Here is a 26,791-nt window from a genome sequence, read left to right as displayed (position 1 = left end):
TGCTAACTAGCATCAATAATGTTTTCATGGAAAACCAACTCTGTTTTCTGAAACAAAAAATAATTGGTGAATGAGAAGAGTTGGTATCGTTATACATTTTAGTGACTCTTTTTAATGCCCAGCTTCTGCTATACCTGTTCTCAAGACACTGTGTACTTAGTTGAAGAGTATGAAGAAAATCTGGCCTCACGGGCATAGAGTTGGAAAAGATATGTGTTGGTACCTCTTCAGGGATTGCAGATATTCTTTGATCTTATGCCAACACTGCACAAGTGACGGTTTCTGACCCAGTTGCAGCGGGCAGCCTAAACCACCTCTATGAACTATTCAGACCTCGTTGCACTGATGTCCACTGGAACCTGTGTGCTCTGCACGGGTCCCTCACTCACACAGCTTCCTGTGTCAGCCTTGGGAAATGTTGTCCCCTGAGATTGCATAGCTTCCAGCATGGACCTGTTTTGTTGTACAGTACAGCTTGAGCATCCCTCATCTGAAATCCTTAGGACCAGAAGCATTTCAGATTCAGTTTTATAAATTTTGGAATGTTTGCATAGACTTCACCTTTTGGGTATCCCTAATATGAAAATATGAAATTGTCCAAAATATGAATCTTTGAAGTACAATTTCAGATTTTAAAGCATTTTGGATTTCATATTTTCAGATTAGGGGATGTTCAACTTTGTATCAAAAACAAATCTCACCACCAACCTTGTTAGGAAAGTCTTTAAATTGGGGGAAGCTGTCCAGCCCATCCTGATACATTCTGGTTTTCTAAAATTATTATTTTTTCTTGGAAGCTTCAACTTTATTATGGAAAAAGGTTTTCTTGAAGCAACAGACTGACCGCATTCATTTTTTGCGGAAAATGTCTCCTGAATGTCTACGGCTGAATGCTCCTGGTTTATCGGTCAGTCATTCCAGTAAAAACGATGTCCATGGTAAAAGCAGCTAATTGGACTGGTAACAGAACAGCTAGTTGGACTGGTAACAGAACAGCCGTGTAATTCTTACTGCTTTATCAAGATCATTCTTAAATGAAGCTAGTTTATTTATTTATTTATTTTTTAATTTTAGTACCTGAGTGGGTCGCAGTGAAGAAATCTGTGCTGGCTGTTTAATGCCCTCTCCCCCCACCCTTTGGTACTGGGGATTGAACTCAGGGCACCCAACCACAGAGTCACGTCCCCAGCCCTATTCTGTATTATCAATCACCGTCCCGATGCTCTGGTCACTTCCACGCCCTCTGTTTGGGCGCATCCATCAGCCACCTTTTCAGTTGTGTAGTGAATCTCTTCTTCGAACTGGCTTTCTTTTAAACGTTACTTAAATTTATTTGGAAGGCAAAGCTTTATCACTAGTATAAGTGACAAACCAGTGCCACACATAAAGGGAAACCCAAAAAGAAATATGTTAACTAGTAGTTAAAACACACACATATTCTCCTGTACCCGGATGAGTCCTAATGGAACGTCAGCCCCGTTTGTGAGACACTGCTTCGTTTTGCAGGCAGCCAGTCCGTTGGCTTGTCCTGTGCAGCCACGCCGTGCCCAGCCCTCTGCCCAGCCACCCGTGTCGCGCAGCACCGTGGAGAGAGGCTGGCCCTGGAGGCCGCTGTCAGCCGTGTGCTCAGTGTCCCTGGACTCGATGGGCAGGGCAGCCTTCCTGGTCCTCAGTCACCCTCTCCCTGTTCCTCCTGAAAGCTACCAGCAGCTGGTTCTTCCCTGTTCCCAGGGCTCCTGGTTAGGGTCATAGGTGCATTTCTTCCCTGGAGGAGGAGCTGGGGCCACCCCCAGTTTCTGTCTGAGTTCTCAAGCCTTCTCCTGGGGGAACTTTGAAGCCCATTTGTAGGGTCTGTTCTTTGCTGCAGACGTGGGAGAGCCAGAGCCCCTGGGGTGGGGCCAGGAGGGCCCTGGTCTCCATGGCCGGTGGCCGAGAGGCCCTCTGAGTTGGCTCCGTTTCCTGAGCTGTTGCCTGTTCACTCTCCCAACAGAAAGACAATGTGGAGATGATCAAGGCCCTCATTGTGTTTGGAGCAGAGGTGGACACCCCAAATGACTTTGGGGAGACTCCTGCACTCATAGCCTCCAAGATCAGCAAACGTACGTGTCTGCCCCATGGGATCAGAATCGGGCAGGATTAGGGCCCAGATACTGAAAAGGAGGAAGTTCCAGCCATGAGGCCCCAGCCACTCCCTGCTGAAAGTGGCCTGAGCACGTGGGACTCAGGGAGACTCCTTCCCCCAAGTTGGGCCCTGAGCGCTGGGTACAGGCCCACCTGGGCCTGCCGGGGTAGGGTCCTCTTCATGCACCCTGGCCCATGACAGGATCTTCAGGCTCCCAGGGTGGTTGGGGACGGGTAGGTGGCAGCAGAACAGGGTGGGATTAGTGCATGCGCTGCACTCACAAGGCCCGTGCATGCCCTGCGTGTACAAGCATGTGCGTGCATGTGCTGCGCTGCACAAGCCCCGTGCCTCCCCTGGTGGGCACCAACGCACACATGCCTGCGCTGCACCCGGCCCACCTGGCTCGGCTTCAGAGCTGGAAGAGGCAGGTCCTCCTCCCAGAAGCCTGAGCCCCTCGGAGGATGGAGGGTTTTAGGGAGCTGCGGGGTTACCGGGGAGTGCGCCTGATCGTGTGTGCGTGCAGATGTGGGTGCTGTTTCCCGCTATCCGTCCTCCGACGGGCTGGCTGGCTGGTCATCCCTTTCAAACTCTGAAAGGAACCGTCCACTCGGCATTTTTGAGAGCTGCTGATTGTGGAGGTGGGAACCCTGCTCCCTTGGAAGTGGAAGTAGAAGGAAAGAGGGGTTCCCCAAAATAATCCGGCAGGGTGACTCTGCCCTCCTCCTGCCATGTGCCACGGTCAGCCCCAGCACCTTCCCTGGCCCCGGGAGCCTGCTTTGAACAAGGCAGACAGGCAGTACACACTGTCAGGGTGCTCCACCCACATTCGGGTTGCCCAGTAGGTGGGCTGGGTCCATGTGGAAGGAGGGGCCTCTTGCATGTTGACACCTCTCTGTCCTCTACCAAACATGACAAGTTGTCACCAGGAAGGCGCTATTGACTCTGCTGAGAACCGTGGGGGCCGACTACCGCTTCTCACTCATCCAAGAGGTCCCCACGGAGCAGAGTTCCACGGCATCACCTCACCCCTTCTTCCTGGAAAGAGCGCAGCCCCCGCCGATCAGCTTAAACAACCTAGGTAGGCCGCTCCCTGCCTTCTCTGCAGCAGTGCCGGGCCGGGCCGTGGATGCAGGCCTGACTACTCAGAGACAGGCCCAGGGTGGAAGTCGCTGCAGGCAGCAAGGGAGGATGGGGTGAGATTTAGCTAACACAGGCGGACAGCAGCCGGGGCTCCCCTGGCTGAGGCCCCACAATCTGCCTCTGAGAGGATGCGAAGGCACGGTCTCAGTTGGGTATTTCCCATTGGCACCCACGAAGTGGGCACTCTCAAGAAGGGCCTTCTCCTTTCCCCGTGGAAAGTGAGGAGAGCTGAGAGGGGCCCAGGGCCCTGGCCCTCTGGCTTCAACTCTATCATTGTTTGACTCTGTCCAGCGTGAGGCCTGGTCTGCCCCCTGCTGGCCCCATAAGTGACCTACAGGCTTCTGAGTGTGACCAGGCAGCCAGCATGTGTTCCTGGGCATCCTAAGTATCCTCAAAGACAGCCCCAGAGGAGACCAGGGTCCTGCTCTGGGCTTTCTGTGACCTGGTCCATTTCAGGGACCTAGGTCCCTAAACAGGGCAGCCAGGATCAGCTGGCCAGGCCTGGGGCCCTGGAGGGGCACAGCAGCGGCCGCCTCTCTCCCCATCTTCGCCTCTCCATTTGCAGGCAGGCAGTCACCCAAGCCAGGAGGGACAGTGGGCTTGGGCTGTGGCAGCAGATGGGCGATGCCTGAGCCTAGAGGGCGCGGTGCTTGGCTTGGCCTCCTTAGCCACAGCTCTTGTTCCTTTTCCTCTCTGCCAGACACGCTCCTCCCCGCCGGCTCCCCGGCCTCTGTCCGCTGCCCTCCCGCCTGTCTCCTGCTTGCCTTGGCTGCTCTGTAGAACACGCCCTGGTGCAGCCCGCCTGCCTCGCTGCCAGGGGCTCCCTGCAGTGGCAGTGGGCTGTTAGGGTCATGATCACATGGCACTGCTGGGCGGAGCCGCTGGGGCTGTCCTGTTTTTCAGCCTGCTTGTGGGTCTTGGGCACAGAGGAAGACTGAATGGGTGGGCCTGACCCCAGAGGCCCCTGGGCACAGGACAGACCTGGACCAGGACCAGGACACAGGCAGTACAAAGGCTTTGGGATGTCTCCCTTCATTCACGTAGGTCAGCTCCAGGCAACACCCTCCACAGCCCTTTTGGCTAAGTGACTCTGGGCACGTCATGGAGCCTGCTGGGCCTCTTTGGATCCTGCACTGGCTATAGATTGGGACTCAGCCTCAGGCCTCAAGGTGGCTGTTAGCATGAGCTGACGCATGAAGAAACAGGGCACATCAGGGGAGTTCGTGCCTTGGGGTTTCGGGAGGAGGACACTGAGGAGAGTCTGGGAGCAGACTGGGCCGGGTAGGGAGCCCTTCCCAGAGCAGTGGGAAGTCCCCCTGGCAGGTCTGCAGCCTCTAGTTTAGCAGGAGGTAGATGATGGGGCACTGGGGTCAGGGCTCAGCTCCAGATTTGCTCTAGGGACCCATGGGGCATGGGGCCAGGGACCTGCTGGCCCCAGTGCACCCACCCTATGCCTCACAGAACTGCAAGACCTCATGCACATCTCCCGGGCCCGGAAGCCGGCTTTCATCCTGAACTCCATGCGGGACGAGAAGCGGACGTGAGTGCAGCGTGGCGGGGGACCCCCAGCAGGCTCAGGCTTTGACCTTGTGCCTAGAAGAGCTGTGAGGCAGCTCTTCTGCTTCTGCAGTTTGTGGCAGAGATCACGTCCTGGGTGCCTGCAGTGGCTTATTAGTGACAATGAAGTAGGGCCTGGGGACAGTGCAGTCATGCAGCTGGGTGCTGGGGCCAATGCAGTGCGGTCTCTTTCCTTTCTACCCTGACGTTGTCATGGTTTGGGGGCACTGGGCCCCCTCTGGAGAGATACCAGCCACCACTTTCCCTGCGTCCACCTGCTCCCTCGCCGCCCTCCACACGTCTGCGGCTGCCTGGAGGTGTGGGCACAGGAGCAGGCCTAGGTGAGGGCCCAGGGGAGGCGGCCCAAGTCCCACCCCGAGCACAGGCCCTGGTGCTTAGAGCGAGCGCCAGCCCAAGGGCCCTCCGCCTCGGGAACACCTTCCCCTACTCCTTGCGGTGTTCCTCGGGCGGCACGGGCACCTGGCTTTGCAGAAGCAGAGCCTGAGCCTCCAGGAGAGGCGCAGCATGGAGGCTCACGCCCAGGCCCCTCAGAGCCGCGTCCGTCCTGCTGCTCTCGGGCGCAGCCCCCTGCCCGGCCCACAGGGAACGTGCTCTTACCATCAGATGCAGCCCCTGCTCCCAGGCCAGCAGCCAGACCTTGTGGCTGTCGCCCTTGTCTGAGGTATTAGCAGCCCTTGGACAGCCACTCTGGACGCAGCGGGTCCTGGCCCCCCACCTGCCCCGCCCAGGGAGGCTGTTGGCAGCCTCACTGGCCTTGTTCAGGCCGGCACTGCGGTGCACGGACTGGGGGCCGCGCCGACTGCTGCCACTGCTGTCCTCACTGCAGCCACGACCACCTGCTCTGCCTGGACGGAGGGGGCGTGAAAGGCCTGGTCATCATCCAGCTCCTCATTGCCATTGAGAAGGCCTCAGGCGTGGCCACCAAGGACCTCTTCGACTGGGTGGCGGGGACCAGCACAGGGGGCATCCTGGCTCTGGCCATTCTGCACAGTGAGCACAGCCCTGGGGGCAGGGGCAGGTGGGCAGGGTGGGCCCCGACCTGACCTCACGGGCCAGCGCCTTGGCAGAGCCTTGCAAAAAGGTGGTGGGCTCTGCGGGGGCCGAGGGTCCCCGGCTGGAAGGAGAAGGCTGGGCAGGGGCGCAGCTCAAGGGCCCTGCCCAGCCCTGGAAGCTTTGGCTAGTGTGGGACACCGTGCCATGCAGCAACCTCTGCCACCCCGGCGCCCACCACCCCTGCACAGTGGGCAGTCAGGAATGAGGAGCCACAGAGTCAGAGAAGGCCAGAGCCCTGGTGTGCCTGGGAAATTAAGGTCCCAGGCGGAAGGGTGGCCCAGTGTCACATGGCTCATCCCTGAATTGCTCGGGCCAAAACAGTCCCCTACACTCCAATTATGTCCCCTGCGTCCCAGGCCACAGGCCACTGACCCTATCTCCTTCCACGCAGCCCTGCAGAGGTGACAGGGTGCTTGGCTTACTGGACAGGCCACAGGTAGGCCCGCATCGCCACTCAGTGGCACCTCTGTGGCGCTATTTGAGCTGCATGACACTGGCTGGGACAGACGTCCCAGGTCAGGGCCCAGCTGCAGCAGGGCACGCATTGTCCTCAGCCTCTACGTCCCCAGCTGGCACTCCCTTGCCCTGGTGCTGGGCAGCACTTCCAAGGCACCTTCCAAATCCAGATCCTGGTGACCCAAGGCCTGGAGACAATAAGGGAGGACCCCTCCCCAGGGTAGGGACATCAAGACCCATGGCAAGGCCTGTGCGGGGTGCTGGGGATACAGAGCTGGGTCCCCATCTCAGGGAACCCAGTCAGATGGGTACAGGCATCTGCCAGGCCAGGCTGGGTGGGGCAGGGTGCTGCAGGAACGCGGGTTTCACCTGCTCGCGAGGCTGCCGAGCTGCTTCCTGGGGCTCCAGCAGGAAGGCGGTCACTTGGCAGGTTGCAGGGAACATCATCCTCTCAGCAGTTTTGGGATAGTATTGAAGTTCGTTTTGACAAGTCTCCCCATAGTCTCCTGAGGTGGGCAGTGGGGGAAGCTGAGGACCAGATAAGGTCACCCAGTTAGTTGGGGCAGAGGCAGGTCTGGTGTCTAGCCATCTGCCAAGCTCTCTCCCCTGGCCTTAGGGGCCCCGCGTCCCCTCTCTGGTCCTCTGTGAGAGAAGAGCCATCTCAGGACCATCCCAGCCAGCAGGGCATGAGACTGGGCCAGCGGAGTGGGTGGAGGTCCCAGCCTCTCTGGGAGGACCACTTTCTTCAGGGACCGTCTTCCTACATCCTGGGTCTTCAGACTCCCAGGAGCTGTGGCAGGGGTGTGAGCAGCTGCCTGGAGAACCTCATCTGGGGAGAAGCCCTGCATTCAGCTGGCCCCCAGCTCACACCCCTGCCCGGCAGCTTCCCTTGACCTTGTCTGCCCTGGAGGCTCAGAGGACAGGGCTGCGCCTTCTTTTCTGTGATACACGAGGTAGATCTAGCTTTTATGCTTTGAGAGCCTTTCTGTAAAGAAAATACCACAAATCAAAGACACAGTGAGGTCCAGAGCCTTGGGCCTGGGGTAGGCTGCTTTCTGTCCACACGGGAGGGAGGACATCAAGGAAGGGTCCAGAGGCGCAGTCACCCCCTGGAAACGCACCAACTCCCACTGCCTCCTCCACGGCCCCCAGGGCTGGCGTGTGGGGGTGTTCTCTTCCTGTGGGAGGCTCTGTGGGGCCTGGGTCTCCCCACCTCTCCCCTCCCTGTTCCTAGGTAAATCCATGGCCTACATGCGTGGGGTGTACTTCCGCATGAAGGACGAAGTGTTCCGGGGCTCACGGCCGTACGAGTCAGGGCCCCTGGAAGAGTTCCTGAAGCGGGAGTTTGGGGAGCACACCAAGATGACTGACGTCAGGAAGCCCAAGTAAGAGCAGAGGCCCGCCTGCTCTGCTTACAGCTCTGACCCTGCAGCCTCGGGGGTCTCCTGGTGACCTGCTCTGCTTACAGCTCTGACCCTGCAGCCTCGGGGGCCTCCTGGTGACACCTGCGCCCTGCAGGGGCAGAGGGACCCTGCCAGGAGGGCTGGACTCATTCAGCTCACGTACTCTGGGGACAAAGGCAGGGCCTAACCCCGTGGCCTGGGCTGTCTGGAGAGAGCCTGGGCCTCCCTTGGGCTGGATGGAGGCACGGTTCTTGCTGCACAGGCCAAAGGAGCCCCCAGCCTTCCACAGTAGGTGACTGGACACTTTCTTGCACTTCAAATAGCGCTTGCCCCATATTCAGAAGCGGGGTGCCCAGCGGATAGCTGTGGTGCCATCTTGGGTTTAAGGCCCACAGACTGGAACTCACAAGTAAGGCCAGGGCTTCAGGGAGAGTCACACGCAGGAAGCATTTGTTCGGAAGGCCTAAACCCCAGGAGGGTCACCCCAGGACTAAGCAAAGCATCCTGACCTTCCCCTGGGGCTGACCTGTGGTGAGCCTTGGGCAGGTCCGGACCCCATTCCTGAGCTCAGGGTGTGGCAGGGGAAGGAGAAGGCGAACAGCAGGGATTTGCCTCTGGCTCCTCCACAGGGCTGGGTCCCCATGTCCTCCAGACTGACTCTCAGGCTCAGCCCTCTGCCCCTACGCAAGCCTCCCTCAGTTCACCCAGCCTCAGTTCACCCAACTTCCGTGGCCATCACATTCTGGTGGGGTGGGGGAGAGTGCGTGCACCCCAGGCCCTCCTGTTGAGGGCGGCAGCCACGCCCTTTGCCCTTCCTTTGCTGACACTTGTCTGATGTTGTCCCCAGCCACACAGCCTGGCCCAGGGGCTGTGCTCTCCCCCACAACTGGTGGATGGAGGGGGAGGAGGGATGCACCTGGGAAATGAAAAGGCTGGGCGATCAGTAAGCTGCAGAACAGCAGCCAGGCAAGGCAGCGCGCGGCTGCAGAGGTGCCAGGAGTTTGCAGCCCGCCCCTTGTCCATGCTGTGCTCCCCGCTGCAGTAGGCCCGTCACTAGGCTGGGAGCTTGGGAGGCAGGGACGTGGCCCTCTTGCTTTTCTTTGTATCCCCGACTGAGAATGAGGTTGTCGGGGAAGCCTGCCTGGAGGAAGCAGGTGGGCTAGGCCTGGAGGGTAGGGAGGATTTCCTTCCTTAATAAGGCTTCTTCTTCCCCCATGAGTCTTTGCTGCAGGTTTCTCGAGATGGGACACTGGCCTGGCTGATTCCCATCCAAAGGCTGAGCCCCAGTGCAGGTGGCATTGCCATGTGTATCTGTTAGTGCCCCGTTAGGGTTAGCTCCTTTGTCCCCTCTGGGTGGTGACACACATCCTGCTGGCTGCTTTGCAGAGTTGCTGTGCATGTGCATGAAGTTCCTCCTTCTCTGTGTTCTGGGAGAGCCCTCAGCCCACCTTGTTAGAGAATGATACAGTCTTTCAAGAAAAGTGGGTAGGAATGTAGCTCGCGGGAGCGCGCCTGCCTCGCCTCTCTGAGGCCCTGGGTCCATCCGTAATGCGCTAGAAAAAAAGGAAAGGTGGAAAATGCAGAAAGTAAAAAAAGAACGATTTATTAACCAAAAGATAATGTTTTAAAAACATTTTTGGTATTCTAGACATTTTTTTCTTTTTCTGGTGAAATAAAACATACATTTTAAAAAAGCACATATATATACATAGAGAGCGGGGCATGGTGGCGCACGCCTGTAATCCCAGCAACTGGGGAGGCTGAGGCAGGAGGATTCTAAGGTTGAAGCCAGCTTCAGCAACTTGGTAAGACCCTGTCTCTGAATAAAATATAAAAAGGGCTGGGATGTGGCTCAGTGGTTAAGTGCCTCTGGGTTCAATCCCAGGTACCAAAAAAAGAAAAAGAAAAATTCTAAAGAAAGCAGCCACATCCCCTCCAGCCACATCTAAGCCCCGCCCATCCCAGCCCCTCCCTCCGGGCTCTCCAGGTGGGCGGGAAGCTGGCCTCCTAGCTTTTCTCTAGTTCCCACCACCAAGGTAGCCCTGAGGAGCCTGGTGTAGTTTTGCCTGTCCCCTGGTTTGGATGGAATCTTTGTTCTCCCCTCTGCCCCAGTTTCTCTGCCCATCTCCGTCCTGCTGTTTCCCTCGTCACTTGGTGGGCTCCATCTTGCAGGCCTCGCAGCTGGTTTCTCCGAGTGTCTGTGGCTCAGCTGCACACGAGTTTCCCGGACACCTGTCTAGCAGCAGAACTGAGTCCCCAGAGCTGCAGGCACGACTCCTGAGGCTCCACCTGCCCGGCAGACCCAGGGCGCCTGCTCTGCTCCCGGCTCACACTGTTCGCCACCCTGCGGGTTGTCTTTGTGGACGCCAGGTGTCCCAGTGCGGTTTGGACTTTCAGTGTCCTGATCATTAGTGAGGTGAAACTCCTTTTCATACGGTTAAAGGTAATGTGGATTTCTGGTTTTGTCAAGTTCCTGATCAAGTGTTTTGCCAGTTTTTGGCCTTGTTGGGTTGTGAGTTCTGAGTTCTGAGGTTGATTAATGAGATTGCTGTCTGTCTGTCTTTGATGGTGCTGGGATGGCACCCAGGGCCTCCCCCGTGCTAGGCAAACGCTACGCAGAGCCACAGCCCAGCCCTGTATTTTTTTTTTAATTTATTTTTATTGTAAACAAATGGGATACATGTCGTTTCTGTTTGCACATGGAGTAACAGCATACCATTTGTTAATCATACATTTACATAGGGTAATGAGGTTTGATTCATTCTGTTATTTTTCCTTTCCCCCCACCCCTCCCACCCCTCTTTTCCCTCTATACAGTCCCTCCTTCTTCCATTCTTGTTCCCCTCCCACCCCCCATTATATGTCATCATCCGCTTATCAATGAGATCATTCATCTTTTGGATTTTTGAGATTGGCTTATCTCACTTAGCATGATATTCTCCAATTTCATCCATTTGCCTGCAAATGCCATAATTTTATTATTCTTTATAGCTGAGTAATATTCCATTGTGTATATATATATATATATATATATATATATATATATATATACACACACACCACAGTTTCTTTATCCATTCATCAATTGAAGGACATCTAGGTTGGTTCCACAGTCTGGCTATGGCGAATTGAGCAGCTATGAACATTGATGTGGCTGTATCTCTGTAGTATGCTGATTTTAAGTCCTTTGGGTATAGGCCAAGGAGTGGGATAGCTGGGTCAAATGGTAGGTCCATTCCAAGTTTTCTTTTTTTTTTTTTTGGTACTGGGGATTGAACTCAGGGCCTTGTGCTTGCAAGACAAGCACTCTACCAGCTGAGCTATCTCCCCAGCCCCATTCCAAGTTTTCTAAGGAATCTCCACACTGCTTTCCAGAGTGGCTGCACTAATTTGCAGCCCCACCAGCAATGTATGAGTGTACCTTTCTCCCCACATCCTCTCCAACACCTATTGTTGCTTGTATTCTTGATAATCGCCATTCTAATTGGGGTGAGATGGAATCTTAGTGTAGTTTTGATTTGCATTTCTCTTATTACTAAAGATGGTGAACATTTTTTCATATGTTTGTTGATTGCTTGTAGATCTTCTTCTGTGAAGCGTCTGTTCAAATCCTTAGCCCATTTGTTGATTGGGTTATTTGTATTCTTCGCGTAGAGTTTTTTGAGTTCTTTATATATTCTGGAAATTAGTGCTCTATCTGAAGTATGAGTGGCAAAGATTTTCTCCCACTCTGTAGGCTCTCTCTTCGTATTGCTGATAGTTTCCTTTGCTGAGAGAAAGCTATTTAGTTTGAATCTATCCCAGTTGTTGATTCTTGCTTTTATTTCTTGTGCTATGGGAGTCCTGTTAAGGAAGTCTGATCCTAAGCCAACAAGTTGAAGATTTGGACCTACTTTTTCTTCTATAAGATGCAGGGTCTCTGGTCTGATTTCAAGGTCCTTGATCCATTGTGAGTTGATTTTTGTGCAGGGTGAGAGATAGGGGTTTAGTTTCATTCTGTTGCATATGGACTTCCAGTTTTCTCAGCACCATTTGTTGAACAGGCTGTCTTTTCTCCATTGCATATTTTTGGCACCTTTGTCTAGTATTAGAAAATTGTATTTATTTGGGTTTGTGTCCATGTCCTCTATTCTGTACCATTGATCTACCTGTCTGTTTTGGTTCCAATACCATGCCATTTTTTTTACTATTGCTTTATAGTATAGTTGAAGTTCTGGTATTGCAATACCCCCTGTTTCATTCTTCCTGCTAAGGATTGCTTTAGCTATTCTCGGTTTCTTATTCTTCCAGGTGAATTTCACGATTGCTTGCTCTATTTCTGTAAGATATGTCATTGGGATTTTAATTGGAATTGCATTCAATCTGTATAGCATTTTTGGTAGTATGGCCATTTTGACAATATTAATTCTGCCTATCCAAGAACATGGAAGATCTTTCCATCTTCTAAGGTCTTCCTCAATTTCTTTCTTCAATGTTTTATAGTTTTCATTGTAGAGATCTTTTACCTCTTTGGTTAGATTGATTCCCAAGTATTTTATTTTTTTTTGAGGCTCTTGCAAATGGAGTTGCTTTCCTCATTTCCCTTTGAGCTGTTTCGTTACTTGCGTATAAAAATGCTTTAGATTTATGCGTGTTGATTTTATAGCCTGCTATTTTGCTGAATTCATTGATGAGGTCTAGAAGTTTTCTGGAGGAGGTTTTTGGATCCTCTAAATATAGAATCATGTCATCAGCAAATAGTGACAGCTTAAGTTCCTCTTTTCCTATTTGTATCCCTTTAATTTCTTTGGTCTGCCTAATTGCTCTGGCTAGAGTTTCGAGGACAATGTTGAATAGAAGTGGTGAAAGAGGACATCCCTGTCTTGTTCCCATTTTTAAAGGGAATGGTTTCAGTTTTTCTCCATTAAGAATGATGTTGGCCATGGGCGTAGCATAAATAGCCTTTACAATGTTCAGGTATGTTCCTACTATCCCTATTTTTTCTAGTGTTTTGAGCATGAAGGGGTGTTGTAGTTTGTCGAATGCTTTTTCTGCGTCAATTGAAATAACCATATGATTCTTATCGTTAAGTCTATTGACATGATGGATTATGTTTATTGATTTACGGATGTTAAACCATCCTTGCATTCCAGGGATGAACCCCACTTGATCGTGGTGCACAATTTTTTTAATATGTTTTTGGATATGGTTTGCCAATATTTTGTTAAGGATCTTTGCATCTATATTCATCAAGGATATTGGTCTAAAATTTTCTTTCCTTGATGTGTCTTTGCCTGGTTTGGGTATGAGGGTGATATTCGCTTCATAGAATGAGTTCAGTAGGATACCCTCCTTTTCTATTTCCAGCCCTGTATTTTTAAAAGAAGCCCTTTGGTAAGTGTCTGCACTTAAACTGTCTCCTCCCACTCGGGGCTTATCTTGTGGCCCTCTCTCTGGTATTTCAGACCTCAGGGGTCCTGAAACTGAAGAGTCCCTCCAGTCAGTCTCCCAGGGAGGTGTTCCCTACCACAGGTGCTGGACAAAGGATGGGTTCACCTCCTGGGCGGGAGGAGCAGGACAGTCAAGATGTCTTTGCTTGCTGGTGTGGTGGTGCTTGCCTGTAGTCCCAGAGACTTGGGAGGCTGAAGCAGGAGGATCATGGGTTTGTGAGACCCTGTTGGGCAGGTGAGCTGTAGTATTTGGAGCTGTCCCATTCATGGGCGCATCAGTTGTTTCCAGTCCTTTGCTTTAATAATGGACACTGCCACCCATGTGGCACCTTCTTAGGATGAACTCACAGAAGCAAGGTCACTGGGCATGAGGATTGACCCCTGATGGCCTCAGCAAGGTGTATGGACCCGCCACGCCCACACTATGCAGGGGATGCCTGCATGGGGAAGGTGGTGGGAGGGGGGCTGGCACCTGGGGGAGTGGACTCTGCCACCCGGCCCCAGGGCTGGATGCCAGCCGGTAAAAGCTGGGTGGGGGGCAGGGCACCCATCCTGTGTGTTCCTCCCCAGGGTGATGCTGACAGGGACGCTGTCAGACCGGCAGCCGGCTGAACTCCACCTCTTCCGGAACTACGAGGCCCCGGAGGCCGCGAGGGAGCCGCGCTTCAGCTCCAGTATCAACCTGAAGCCTCCAACTCACCCCTCAGGTGAGACCGTCTGATGTGTCCCTGGAGAGCCAGGTGGCGGCGGAGTGACAGGCTTGCCTGGGGCCAGCTCCGCACAGCCCGTCAGTGCCCTGGCAGGCCTTGGCAGGCTGGCGGGGGCCCCAGGAGGGCTCAGCGGCACCTGGTCCCTGGAGGGCTGGGCCTCCCCGCTCTCTGCACGCCTCCCGCACACACGGCCCGGGATCTGGAGAGCACGCCTCATGCCGTCCCGCGTCACTGGCCACCCTCCTCCCCGTCCCCAGACCAGTTGGTATGGCGGGCAGCCCGGAGCAGCGGGGCGGCCCCCACCTACTTCCGGCCCAACGGGCGCTTCCTGGATGGCGGGCTGCTGGCCAACAACCCCACGCTGGACGCCATGACGGAGATCCACGAGTACAACCAGGACCTGATCCGCAAGGTGAGCGCCGCCTCAGGTCGGGCTGGGGTGCCCCGCAGCGCAGGCCGCCTTCGTGTCCTGCTGGAGCCTCCCCGGGGGCCTGCCTGGGGCCCAGGATGCGGCCTGCCCTTGAGGAGGCTCCCAGGCGGCCTCGGGGTCACATTCTCCGAGGGCCTGGGTGGCTGGGTGAGCGCCCTGCGGGGCTGTCGGGGGGGTGGGCTCCGCTGGGCCCCGGGAGCTTAGAAGACCTGTCTGGAGGCTTCTGGGCTGGAGGGGTGCAGCCAGGGACGGGGGACAGCAGCAGCCCCCACCAGCGGAGCGGGAGCAGGGGGGCCAGGCCGGCGCGCCAGGGGAGGCCCGCCTCTGCCCGCCTCTGCCCGCCTCTGCCCGCCTCTGCCTGCCTCGCTTTAGCTGCGCACTGGGTGAAGCAGCGCCTGCCGGGGTTGTCGTGTGATGGTCTGAAGCGGTGGGAACAGCTCCGGGCCAGCTGGAGACGCTGCTGGTCCTGGTTGTCCAGAATCCCAGCGCAGCCCTGGCAGGCAGAAGGAGCACCCGCCCCCCGGGCAGACCGGGCAGCTTCTTTCTGAGGGAGTCAGAGGTGCCCTCGGTCACACACCGTGGAGCACGGGGAGCCTGGGTCCAGAGCGGGAGAGATTCACCCCAACATCACCCAGCAAACTTGAGGTGGCACCCAAGACCCTGGGCGTAAGCCTCAGCCCTGCGTCCCGCCGTGTGGCCCGGGAAGGCCTCCCCTCTGCCCAGATTTCGCAGAGGTTCCTCTTTTGTGAAGTGGGGTAACCGTGCCCCTCTAGACCGGCTGGAGGATTAGCAGGATGGTGGTGTGAACACCTGAGACAAGAGGCGGGGAGCCTCCTGCCCTCCCCCACAAGCCTTGGACCCCTGGGGCAGCGCGTGGGTGGCAGAGCGTGCTGGCGGCCAGTGGACATGGAGGTGTCTAAGCGCTCTCCAGTGGACCATGGCGGTACCCACACCAGCCCTTCCAGAGAAGGGGCTGCGGATGAGCCCTGGCGAGACCCCTGCTACAAGGGGTCCAGGACCAGCGATCAGCGCCAGGTGCACTTGCGCGCCCAGCTCCTACCCGGGGGCCTCAGTGCCCCCACCAGTGGAAGGTCCCCTCTGACAACCCTTGTCCTGTTCCTACAGGGTCAGGCCAACAAGGTGAAGAAACTCTCCATTGTCGTCTCCCTGGGGACCGGGAGGTCCCCGCAGGTGCCTGTAACCTGCGTGGATGTCTTCCGCCCCAGCAACCCCTGGGAACTGGCCAAGACTGTTTTTGGGGCCAAGGAACTGGGCAAGATGGTGGTGGACTGTGTGAGTCTGGGCCTCTTCCCTTGGGGTTTCCAGCCTGGTTGGCACCTCCCCTCTCCACATGGGGCAACAATGACAGGCTCTGTTGTTCCTCTTTACCAGTGTGGGAATCAAGCCCCTGATTTGGTCTCAGGGCTGGGCGGGCCCTCAGTGACCACCCACCATGGGGTTTTCAGGTGTCCTTTAGCTGTGAATCCCTTTCTGACAGAGCCCTGTGGAAGCAGAACACACATGGGCAGAAGCCACAGGAGGGAGGGACAGGGAGGCCTGACCACCAGCTGCTGCCCCCACTGCCACTCACTGACCCTGAACAGACTGTTGAGCCACGTGTGAAACCACTGTCCCCTGATTGCACAGCCAGGCCACTGCGGCCTGGGGAGGGACTTGCACAGTCACTCTGCTGATGGGCAGCTAGAACCCAGGGAGTCTGGGGGACTTGGGCATGGCAGTGCCAGGCACGTGGGCAGGGCTCACCAAGGCTGCTTGTCCCCAGTGCACGGATCCAGATGGGCGGGCTGTGGACCGGGCCCGGGCCTGGTGTGAGATGGTCGGCATCCAGTACTTTAGGTGAGGCTCGGTCTGGCCCACCCTGGCCTGGTCAGACCACCAACCCCGCCCAGACCTTGGCATGGCTGTTCCCGGTTCCTCCCAGTCCCAGCCCTTGTCCCCACCTAGCGGGCATCCCGGCTGATGCCTCCCCCTTGGTCTGTACAGATTGAACCCGCAGCTGGGCACGGACATCATGTTGGACGAGGTCAGCGACGCGGTGCTGGTCGACGCGCTCTGGGAGACCGAGGTCTACATCTATGAGCACCGCGAGCAGTTCCAGAAGCTCGTCCAGCTGCTGCTGGCGCCCTGAGCCCCTCGGCCCTGCTGCAGAGCTGGGCAAGGCCACCCACCAGGCCAGGGGCGGAGCCAGGACACACAGCTCCGTGTCCGTCCCCCGACTGGGCCCGGAGCCCGCACCCTCCGCCCACGGTTCTGAAGGCCTCTCTCCACCCACCTTTTGCACCTTTGGGCGCTCCAGACTGGGGAAGCCCAGGGGCCCCTTGGCCCTTCCCTGACTGTGAAGGACGACCGACTTGACCAGTGGCCCTGCGCCCAGCCTCTAACACTAAGGGTGCCCAGCGCGCCTCCAGCCCCGCCTCCCAGAGGCCCGTGCGGGCGCTCCTGCGCCGCAGCTGCAGCCCACTGTCCTACTCTCTTCCCAGGGGCGGGGACTGTAGAAATTGGGCACCCCTGCCCGTCAGGGGAGACCCAGGCTCCGGGAGTGGGTGCCGCTTTCGACTTCGCCCCTCAGCACACGCCGGGCACCCCACCCTGGAGCGGCCCCGCCCCAGCCCTCCCAGGTTCAAGGGTCACCCCGTGAGCTCACTTACTCCCTTTGAAAGTGGTTTGAGAGTGGGGAGGGGCTCGGGGCCCCCAAACTGTGAAATAAATGGTTTGGACTCAAGTTTGTCTGTGATCCTGTGTGTGAGTTCCCTCTCCCCACCCCACTTCCCTCCGCCTCTTCCTGTGCCCTCTCTTCTGGACTCCTTGGGTCAGGGACACCAAATCTGTCCTCAGGGCCTCCCAGTGTCCAGAGGTAGCTTTTGGGCCCACCTGCCCCAGGGACATCCATTCTCACTGTGAGGGATGGCAGAGTCCCACTGGAGACCTGGCAAGGCTGGGGACCTGGGCATGGTCAGGCAGCGAGTCGCCGGGCCTTGCTCGGCCCCAGGTCTTTGTGACTTGGTTTTGCGCCTCCCCCTCTGGCATTTGGAGAAGCAGTGGGGTCAGAGTAGTGGACATGGTGCCACCCTGAGGTGCAGCTCTGAGGGGCTCAGCAGAGATAAGGCCTGAGGACAGTGACGGTCCACCGTGCGTTGGCCTCCTGCCAGGGTTCCCAGAGGGGCCTGGGAGGACTGCAGGGAGCAGCTCCAGCCCTGTGGCGTCAGCGGGGCCCTGTGGAGGTGGGTGGCAGGGATCTTGGAAGAGGAGGTGGCCCGGGAGAGCAGCCCATCCACGCATGCCCACTGGCCTCTCCTCAGAGGGGTAAATAATTGAAGGACACGTCACATGAACCCACCCGCGTCACAGGATGCCTTCCCCGCCGGGTCTGGTTACACCCCAGATCGCGTTGACGTTCCTGGCTGGTGAATAATTAAGCGGCCACCTCCTGAGGCAGGCCTCCATCTGCAGGACCCGCTCTGAGCCTCCTCGCTGCCCGCGGAGCCCCGGGCACCTGCAGAGACCCGCCTCAGTGCTGCCAGTCGCCTGCTCAGCACCGGCCACCCGATGGCACCCGAGATGGACCAGTTCTACAGGTCCACCATGGCCATCTACAAGGTGAGCGTGTGGCAGCCGGGGCCAGGGGTGGGGACAGGCCTGCTCCGGAGCGCAGGGGGCAGCTCAGGCTGCAGGTGTCTGGGAGGCTGGGCTGAGTGGTGGGCCAGGAGAAGGCGTCCCTGGGAGCCGTCAGCCACGCGCCCCAAAAGGACCCCAGCTGCACCTGCTCCCAACAAGGAGGACGGGCCGCAGAGCTGGCCACCCAGCATGAGGAAACAGGGACTCTGTCTCCTCATTACTCAGCATCTCACTCAGAACTATTTCGCCTCCCGAGGTTGCTGCAGTGGCCATAGGCACTTATTGAGCATCTGCTGTATACGGGGTCTTTTGACATGTAAGCCTCACATCGCCCTTCCTGTGAAATAGAAAATAATCTCTGTTTGAGTAGAAGAGAAAACTGAGAGCGCAGAGGCTAAACAGCTTGCTCAGGGTCACAAAAGAAGGGATTTGAATCAAGACACAAGTCCAAGTCCAAGTCCAAGGCTGACTATCACAGAGTGCTTTCCAATTGCCGCAGCCCAGGGCAACCCACAGTGACCCACAGTAACACGGCCATTAACTTGCTCCCAGGGGTCTCTTTGAGAAGGCGAGACGGCCCCCACCCCTGAGGTGACTTTCAGCAGCCCCACCTGTTGAGCCCTGTGAGGCCTGACCCAGGCAGGGCCACAGTCAGTGGACAGGCCTCAGCCCAGGGGAGGAGGAGAACCTTTGAAGTAGGCTGTCCCAGGAGCTGGGCAGGTGTGTGAGCGGGAGCTGGCTGTGAGGGGACCCTGGCCTAAAATGGGCCCACCCACAGAGAGCCAGGACTGCGAGTTACCCAGTTTTCTGGGTGGGCTTCCCGAGGGGAAGCGCCTCTGTGCACTGGTCCTCATCTCTTCCTCCCACGCCCTGTCTCCCTTGCCTTGGGTCCAGAGCATCCTGGAGCAGTTTAACCCCGCCCTGGAGAACCTGGTGTATCTGGGCAACAATTACCTCCGGGCCTTTCATGGTGAGTGCCTGGTCCACCCACTGCAGTCCCCAGAGCTCCAGTCCTTGTCCTCTGCAGCTGCAGAGGCCAGTACAGCGCCTCCTGTGCTGTCCCCACTCCTCCATCCCAGGCCACACCCCACGCCCTACCCACACCCCCAGGTGCCCTGAGAGGCTCCCGGGAGTCCGCACCAGGCCCTGCAGGTCCCACCCAGCTGAGGGCACACCCCGACGTTCACTCCTGTGTCACCTGGAAGCCACCATGGAGCCCACCCCCAGACCCAGTGCCACCTCTGCACCCAGCATCACACCACGGCTGGCCACCCCTCCACGCAAACCGCAGTCCCCCTGTGTGGACAGTCACCCCTCACCTGCCCCATGTGACCTCCCACATCTCTCAGCACCAACCAAGAGAGAAGCCAAGGCCACCACCCTCCCTGCCTCTCCCACAACCAAGGCCCTGCACCTGAGCTCAGCACGCCCTCTGCCCACCCTCCTCCTGGGCACTCAGACGCTGCATCCCACGTGCAACCGACACCAGGCAGCATCGTGCTCAGTGCCAGGTGGGGCGCTGCCCACTCTGCTGTCCCCTGGTCAATGCCACAGCTGCACACACCACCAGGCGCTCCTCCCTCTCACCCTCACACCAGACCCCAGGGGGTCCTCTCCACACACTCTCCCAACCAAGGCGGGACCCCCAGGAGGCAGGGACAGACGCAGGACTGGGGACAGACGCAGGCCAGATGCGCCCTCTCTCCTGTAGCGCTGTCCGAGGCCGCGGAGGTGTACTTCAGAGCCATCCAGAAGATCGGGGAGCAGGCCTTGCAGAGTCCCACCTCGCAGATTCTGGGTGAGGCCCCCCTCCCCTGTACCCCGCCTCTTGGGCCTGGGGGTCACTCCTCTCAGCTCTGTGTCCTGGGCCCTCCACCTGTTTCTGATGCCCCCCTCAAGCTTAGCGCCTGCCTTTGCCCACATTCTGGGGTCCAGTGGGCTTCCTTTGGCCCGCTGGCCATTCTGGAGTGAGTCCCGGCCCCCAACACGCCCCGGCCTGCAGCTGAGCCTGGAGGCTTATTCTGGAGCCCCAACCCCTCCCTGCTCCTCCAGGGCTGCTTCAGGGCTGGGACAAGGGCCGCAGAGTCCCAAGGTCTCCATGGGAAATCCCCGGACTTTGGTCCCCAAATCCAGCCTCAGGCATGGAAGCGGGCAGGCGGGGCAGGCTCCCCACACTGAAGCCGCGGCTCCCTCCTGCCCCTAGGGGAAATCTTGGTGCAGATGTCGGACACCCAACGGCACCTGAACTCAGACCTGGAGGTGGTGGTGAGTATCAGTCGCCCGGGCCTGGGGTCACTCAAGAAAGTGGGCTGCCTTTCCAGGAGAATGAAGGCCCAAACTCCCAGGGTCCGTCTCAGGTAGGACTTCCTGCCCCCATCCTGCTCTGAGTGACGCGACAAGGGCCACTCTCCCCAGCACCTGCCAGGGCCGGGTTCTGTGGGCACGTTCCCTGCAGTGGCTCGACTGGGCCACCGGCAAACCTCGAAGGCCAGTGCCGTTCCCACCCCCATTTCACAGAGGAGGAAACTGCGTCTCCCAGATCTAGTTGTCCCCTATGATCCCAGAGTGGAGGGAGCTAGAAGAGAAGGGACCGCCCAGCCCCCTCCTCAGCCTCCTCTTGGGGAGCAGCCGCGGCCTGGCCACGCCAATGCAGAGCAAAACCCTCCTGTGCCCCACCCTTAGGACTAAACATGGGCTCCTGGGCAGGGAGGACCTCCTGATCCAGCAGCCCCCACCCAGTGACAGCCCAGCCGCCATGCAGAGCTGGCCCTCTGCAGGTGGGGCCGCTGGGCTGCCGTCCTGCTAGAACAACCAGGCCCTCCCCACACTGCCCAGCACGGTGTCCCTTCCACCAGGACACCTCCCGACCCCCCGCGGGGAGCCACCCTCCCTTCTGACTCCACAGCTGCTTCTAGCTGTTCTTAGCGAGTGGCTGTCAAGAAAGGGAACTCGCAGTCCAAGCACTGGGTTCGAAGCCCAGCACCACCAGTTCCCGGCTTTGCCTCAGTTTCCCTGTCTGAAAACTGGAGACAATCAAATTGCCGGGCAGGGTTCTCAGGTGGACGGAGTTAAGGAACGAGTCTAAACCGTTTCCCTGGCCCTTAGCTGGAATCACCGGAAGTGGAACGTAGCTTGCCTGACTTACTCCCGGGACACTGGGGGCCGAGCAGGGGCCCGACGGGGTCTTCTCTCTGCGGTTCCAGCCGCCGGGAGGGTCCTGAGCAGGGCTTCAGTGGGTGTGGACGGAGAGTGAGCTTTGGAAAGATGGAGAGGAAGAGAGAGAGCCTTCCAGAAAGGCCCAGCTGCGGGCCCAAGTAAGCCAGAGCCCAGAGACTGGCAGAGCGGAGGCGTCAGCCAACCTGACGGTCCCTGGCTCTCAGGCAGGGGTGAGGGGGTCCATGGAAATCAGGGTGCTCTTTGTAAAATACGGATCTTTTTGGTGCAGGGGCCAATTTTACTAGCAGAAAGTGTGTGTCACATCCACACACAGTAGAGCCGCACCCCGGCCCTGGGGCTTAGGCACCCAGTGGACAGACACCGGGGTTAGCGCTAGCCTGCTGCCCCTCAGTCCTGTGTTCAGTGGCTCTCCAAGTCGCAGTGGCACCCCTGGGCTGGGCAGGGATGAGTGTCACCCAGGATGCTCTGTAAGGGGAGCTGCCCTCTCCAGGCCCCCGCGTCTTGGCTGTGACAACGGGGCAGGGCCCCCAGCCAGGGCTGTGCTGGAGTGTAGTGCCATGGTCACCTGCACCTGGAGCTCCCTGTTCCATCAGTACCAGGCGCTGATCAGGCACCAGAGGTGCAGCAGACAGAAACCCCATCCTCCCTCCCACAGAGCGGCCACGCCTGCGATGGAGACAGCAGGGTGGGGTGACGAGGGCTTGGGCCACTTTTGGCAGATGCTCAAGGAAAACGAAAAGGGGACATGGAGGAAGGCCCAGGGTGGTGAGGGAGCCCCCCGGGGAGGGTCGGGGAAGGCCAGTGAGCAGAGGGGACACTGTGAAAAGGTCCAGGGCTGCGGCGGGCAGCGAGGGCCAGCGGGGCACGAGGGGGTGGTACCAAGGCCACTGACGGCAGTCCTCTCTGTGAAAATGCCACCATTAGTGGGTTTTGAGCCAGACGGGGCAGGATCTGGCTCAGATGTGTGTGTGGTGCTGGGTTTTGGTGGTTTTTTAATGCTATTGTTTTGTTTCCAACTGTTAAACATTGTAAACTGAAAAACAGATACAGAGACTCTCATTGAACAAGGTAGAGCTCATTAGGCAACCAGCCTTGAAATTCTTCCCAGGTCTAGAACATGGCCAGCCTCCCGGGACCTGCTCCTCCTTCCCTGTCCCCAGAAGTGGCCGCTGGGCTGAGCTGACGCCCCCCATGTTCCTTTGTAGTTTATCACCTCAACGGACATCCTGAGACACTGGAATGTGGTTTCACTCTTTCAAAAAATATCTGAGTTTCTTTTAGCCTGCTGGCTCGCCTGGGTCCCTTTCTTTTTCTTTCTATGTCTGTTGAGGACCTGGGCAGGGTGACTTGGCTCCCACAGAGAGAGGTCGCTGGTCACAGGTTCCCCGTGAAGTTTGGGGGGTTCCTCTGTCCTTCCCCAGGCTGCTTGGCCTCCTCTGGTTCCGTCACATTGGCAAGGGACGCCACCGTGTCTGGATCCATTTGTACAGTGGAGTTACACAGTCCTGCCTCCAGAGCACCATCACCCAGAAGCCTGGGTGGACAGGGCTGCCCGCCTGCTCTTTGTCCCCCACTGCTCCATCCGTAGGGGAGAAGCAGGAGCAAGTTTCAAGCCTTCCCTTTAACTCACCCGTCCTCAAGGAGCGAGCTGGCTTCCTGTCGTCCCCGTGGCAACCGAGCATCTTTTACCAGCATCAGGGCTGGAGCTCAGGATGGAGGCTGTCTAGCGTGCGCGGGCCCGGGGCCATTCCGTACCTAGACCTCATGTGTAGACTTAGGCCCATCAGATGTTTCAGAGCTTTGCCATTTGGGGAGATGAAAGTGTACATCTTCAGCCAGGTGGCCTCCTCCTTCGGCCTCGAATCCTTCGGAATGGCCCTAGTGGCTCTGACAGCTTTCCTGCTAGCCTGTGGGACAAGGAGCTCCACCCTCTTTGGAGACTTTGCTGCTTTAAATAGAAACTTGGCTCCACAAATTCTATTATTTTTGTTTTTATTGGAAGTGGTATTTTGAGGCCATAGTCCAGCACTGGGGGCGTTCGTTGCTACTGCACCCATCCGTGCTTCCGGCTTTTTCAGTGGCCGGCAGGGTGCACACGTATGCACACATCCTTAGCATATGTACACACGTGCATGGACACTAACACGGCTCTCCCTGTACATATTTATACATCGAGGGCTCTCTCCACACATAAAAAGACGAAAAACAGCCGGCGGTGGCTCACGCCTGTAATCCTAGCAGCTTGGGAGGCTGAGGCAGGAGGATGGCAAGTTCAAAGCCAGTCTCAGTCAGGCCCTGTGCAGTCTTAGCAAGACCCTGGCTCTAAACAAAATATAAAAAAGGGTTGGGGATTTGACTCAGTGGTTAAGTGCCCCTGGTTTCTATCCCTGGTTACCCCCCCACCCCCTCCGAAAAAAAGATCAAACACTTCATACGATCATGGTGCTTCCGATCCAGCTTCAGCACTACAGGGTTTTTATTTGCTTATTTTTTCAGTGCCGGGGATGGAACCCAGGGCCTTGTGCATGCGAGGCAAGTGCTCTATACTGAGCTGCATTCCCAGCCCTTGAACTACATTTTTAAAATTTCTTTAAAATTTTTTTTTACTTGTAAATGGACACAATGCCTTTATTTTATTTATTTATTTTTATGCGTGCTGAGGATCAAACCCAGTGCCTCACACGTACCAGGCAAGTGCTGCACCACTGAGCCACAACCCAGCCCCACCTTGAATTACATTTTTAGAATTTTTGGTGCCCTTTCTTTGCTTTTATTCTTCAGAGACTCCTATTATCTTTACATTAGATCTTCACAGCCTAACTTCAATGTTTGTCTCCCTCTTGGATATTTTTACTTTTTTTCTTTATTTCTATTTTGTTCTGCTGCCCGATGTTATGATCTACTATCTGGAGTTAGGACCCATAAATAGAAACCTTACTGTAAGCATGGATCTATAGCTATAGATGCTTATAGGTATCAGTTTTATTGAGATACAATTCAGAGGTTTTATTCAGATAAAATTCAGAGGTTTTGAGTATATGGATAGACTTATGCAATCAACTTCACCATCTAATTTTGAAACATTTCATTACCCCCAAAAAAACCTCTGGACTCGTTGCTTTATTGCTTTTTCATTTAAATTGTTTCCTTTCCTCCTTTTTCCTTTCTATCTCTCTCAGGCATTATGTATCATTCATTCACTTTCATGTTCCTTATAGTCTAATCTTCATTACCAAACTTATATTTTTCTTTTTTAATTTCTAATTCCGTTCTGAATTGTCACCCATTTCTGAATTTTGGAAATTCTCATTCATGTTGTTCTTTCCTGGCTTGTACCATCTTCTTAATGTCTTTTATCTTAATTAATTTATTTTTTTGGTGCTGGGGATGGAACCCAGGGCCTTGAGCATGCGAGGCAAATGCTCTACCACTGAACTACATTCCCTGTCCTTTTTTCAATTAAAATAAATTTTTAAAAAAATCTTATTTTGTACTAGAGATTGACCTCAGGGGCACTTTGCCACTAAGCTATATCCCCAGAATTTTTTTTTTTTTTTTTTTTTTTAAGATTTGGTCTCACTAAATTGCTGAGGTTGGCCTCAAACTTGTGATCCTCCTGCCTGGGCCTCCCAATTCACAGACACACAACACTGCCCAGGCTTTCTTAATGTCGTTCAAACTGCAGTTTGCACTTTCCTTCTGTTTTGCTGGTCTTTCTGGTGTGCTTGTGTGTCTGTGGGAATGTTACTCTGTTCTGGATTCTCTTTTTTCTTTTAATAACTTTCTCCTGGATTTTACTTCACAGATGTCTTGCTGCTCTTTCTTATGTGAGGTGAGTTTCCCTCTGATTCTAGAAGGTGGCGTGTAGGGCAGGTTCCCAGCCCGACAAGATGGCTTCCTGTTGTTAGATTTCCCTAAAGCATGGCAGCGCCTTTGTGGAAGCCTTCCTGTGGTTTCCTGGTTCTGTTTGCCCCCATGCTTTTGTTGGCTTCCTCTGTCCCTTGTGTCTATCATGTCCCCCTGTCCTGGAGTGAACCTGGCTTGTCACTTTCAAGAGCCCCTGGACACCCAGCTGCTTCTGCCCTGGGGCCTCTACCAGGGACCCCCGAACTGGTCCCTTGGGACCAGCAGGCCCCTCGGGGTTTCAGCTGACATTCAGACTGGCCTGCGTGAGGCAGTCCTGTGCCCAGACCCACGGGTCACCTTCCACTGCCTCCTCTGTCTGTGCTGGCCCCACACTGACCTCTCCGCAGACGGGGCTGTATCTGGGGGTTGCAGGCATGCATGGTGGTCCCCTTTCCCTCTGGGCTTGTGCTGAGAACCCAGAGGGTGCCTGGAACCACAGATGGCGCCCTACGTGGCTCTGTTTGTCCTACGGTCGCACACCTATGATAAGGTCTGACTTATAAATTAGGTGCAGTAAAAGATTAACGACAATAACTACTGATAGCAAGAACTGCTGGGTGCAGTGGCACACACCTGTGATCCCAGCGATCGCAGGTTCAAGGTCAGGCTGGGCAACTTAGCAGGATCCGACTCAGAAAGGACACAAACAAAAGGCAAGACAGTTACAATGAGATACTGAAGGAAAGTTCTTTAAAACTTGTGAATCATTTATTTCTGGAGATTTCCACTGAATATTTTCAGGCCCCCATGAACTGTGGGCCCCTGAAAGGGTAGAAAGCCAGACCGTGGATAAGAAAGGGCCACTGCACGTCACCTGCGTTTGTTCTGAGGGCGTCCTGGGTTTTTGGTTTCGACCTGCATTTCTCACTTGTTTTCATGAGGAGCCGGAGGGAGGTCTGAAAGGGACACTTCCCTGACACTCTCGTCCTAGACTCTGACTGACTTGGTTTTCTCTTGGTAAAATTCACATGCGCCAGAAGCCCAGCCACCACAGGCTGAGTTCTGCAAGTTTTAGCAAGCGCACATGCCGCGTCACCACCGTGCTGTGAGCGCGAGGACCCGCCAGCCCAGAGCTCCCGCCGCCCTGTCATCAGCCGCCCCGCGATGCGTTGTCTTCCTCTGTGTCGCTGGGCGTCTTCTGGCTTGCTGCTCGCCTTCTCTGGTGTGAGCGTAGTACGATTGTTCCCTTGTTCCGCACTGGTGGTCACCTGGGTCATTTCTAGTTGAAGGCGATTATGGGCTATTATGAATAACGCTGCTGTGAACGTTCTCGAACTCGTCTTCCCGTGGGGTGTGCTGGGTACAGAGCTGGGTACGGATGGCATGGGTCGTGGCGTTGGCTTCTGCGGGCGCCAGGGCGGTGGCCGTGGGAGGCGCGCTCTACCTCCTGGCCCGCGGTGGGGGGGTGTCTGTCTCGCACCTTCCAGTGCGTGTGGAAAGGCGTCTCGGCATGGCCCTGTGCTGCCTACCCCTGACGACTAGTGACTTTATTGGGTTTTTCACACATCTGTACCTCTTCCTGCGCAGGAGCGTGTCTAGGGTTTCCCCCATTTGTTATGGGGCTAAACTTCTTGTTGACTTCTAGGGGTTCTTTATTTAGTTAAGATATGATTCTCTTTCTTTCTCAGATGTCCGTATGGCGAATACTTTTCCCAATCTGTCACTCATCTCTCTGTTCACTTTTCTTAATACATTCCTTCTCTGATGGGCAGAAATTTAAAACTTTTGTAAGCAGTTCACGTTTACATATT

At 56.1% G+C, this 26,791-nt stretch overlaps 2 protein-coding genes across 13 annotated transcripts in view; both read left to right on the top strand.

The window, feature by feature from the left end:
- Positions 1-17,064, top strand: part of Pla2g6 (phospholipase A2 group VI) — a 50,068-nt gene extending 33,004 nt beyond the window's left edge. For 9 of the 12 annotated variants that reach the window (XM_047549623.1, XM_047549621.1, XM_047549618.1 and 6 more), the window contains 10 exons: positions 1,991-2,099; positions 3,039-3,200; positions 4,724-4,802; positions 5,667-5,830; positions 7,584-7,734; positions 13,752-13,888; positions 14,149-14,303; positions 15,447-15,614; positions 16,105-16,178; positions 16,326-17,064. In XM_047549623.1, the coding sequence (XP_047405579.1) occupies positions 1,991-2,099; positions 3,039-3,200; positions 4,724-4,802; positions 5,667-5,830; positions 7,584-7,734; positions 13,752-13,888; positions 14,149-14,303; positions 15,447-15,614; positions 16,105-16,178; positions 16,326-16,470 (1,344 nt within the window). In that variant the 3' untranslated portion in view covers positions 16,471-17,064. Of the gene's footprint in view, positions 1-1,990; positions 2,100-3,038; positions 3,201-4,660; positions 4,803-5,666; positions 5,831-7,583; positions 7,735-13,751; positions 13,889-14,148; positions 14,304-15,446; positions 15,615-16,104; positions 16,179-16,325 lie in introns of all 12 variants that reach the window. The other 3 variants (XM_047549626.1, XM_047549625.1, XM_047549627.1) reach the window with 3 other exon arrangements.
- A 762-nt stretch (positions 17,065-17,826) lies between these two features.
- Positions 17,827-26,791, top strand: part of Baiap2l2 (BAR/IMD domain containing adaptor protein 2 like 2) — a 29,863-nt gene continuing 20,898 nt past the window's right edge. The window contains exons 1-4 of the mRNA XM_047550960.1: positions 17,827-17,939; positions 18,852-18,927; positions 19,669-19,755; positions 20,161-20,222. Of these exons, the coding sequence (XP_047406916.1) occupies positions 17,889-17,939; positions 18,852-18,927; positions 19,669-19,755; positions 20,161-20,222 (276 nt within the window). The 5' untranslated portion in view covers positions 17,827-17,888. The remainder of the gene's footprint in view (positions 17,940-18,851; positions 18,928-19,668; positions 19,756-20,160; positions 20,223-26,791) is intronic.

Source organism: Sciurus carolinensis, chromosome 4 (assembly GCF_902686445.1).
Source record: "Sciurus carolinensis chromosome 4, mSciCar1.2, whole genome shotgun sequence".
Classification (NCBI taxonomy): Eukaryota; Metazoa; Chordata; class Mammalia; order Rodentia; family Sciuridae; genus Sciurus; species Sciurus carolinensis.
Note: the sequence above shows the minus strand (reverse complement) of the source record. Positions and strands in the feature narration are given on the sequence as shown.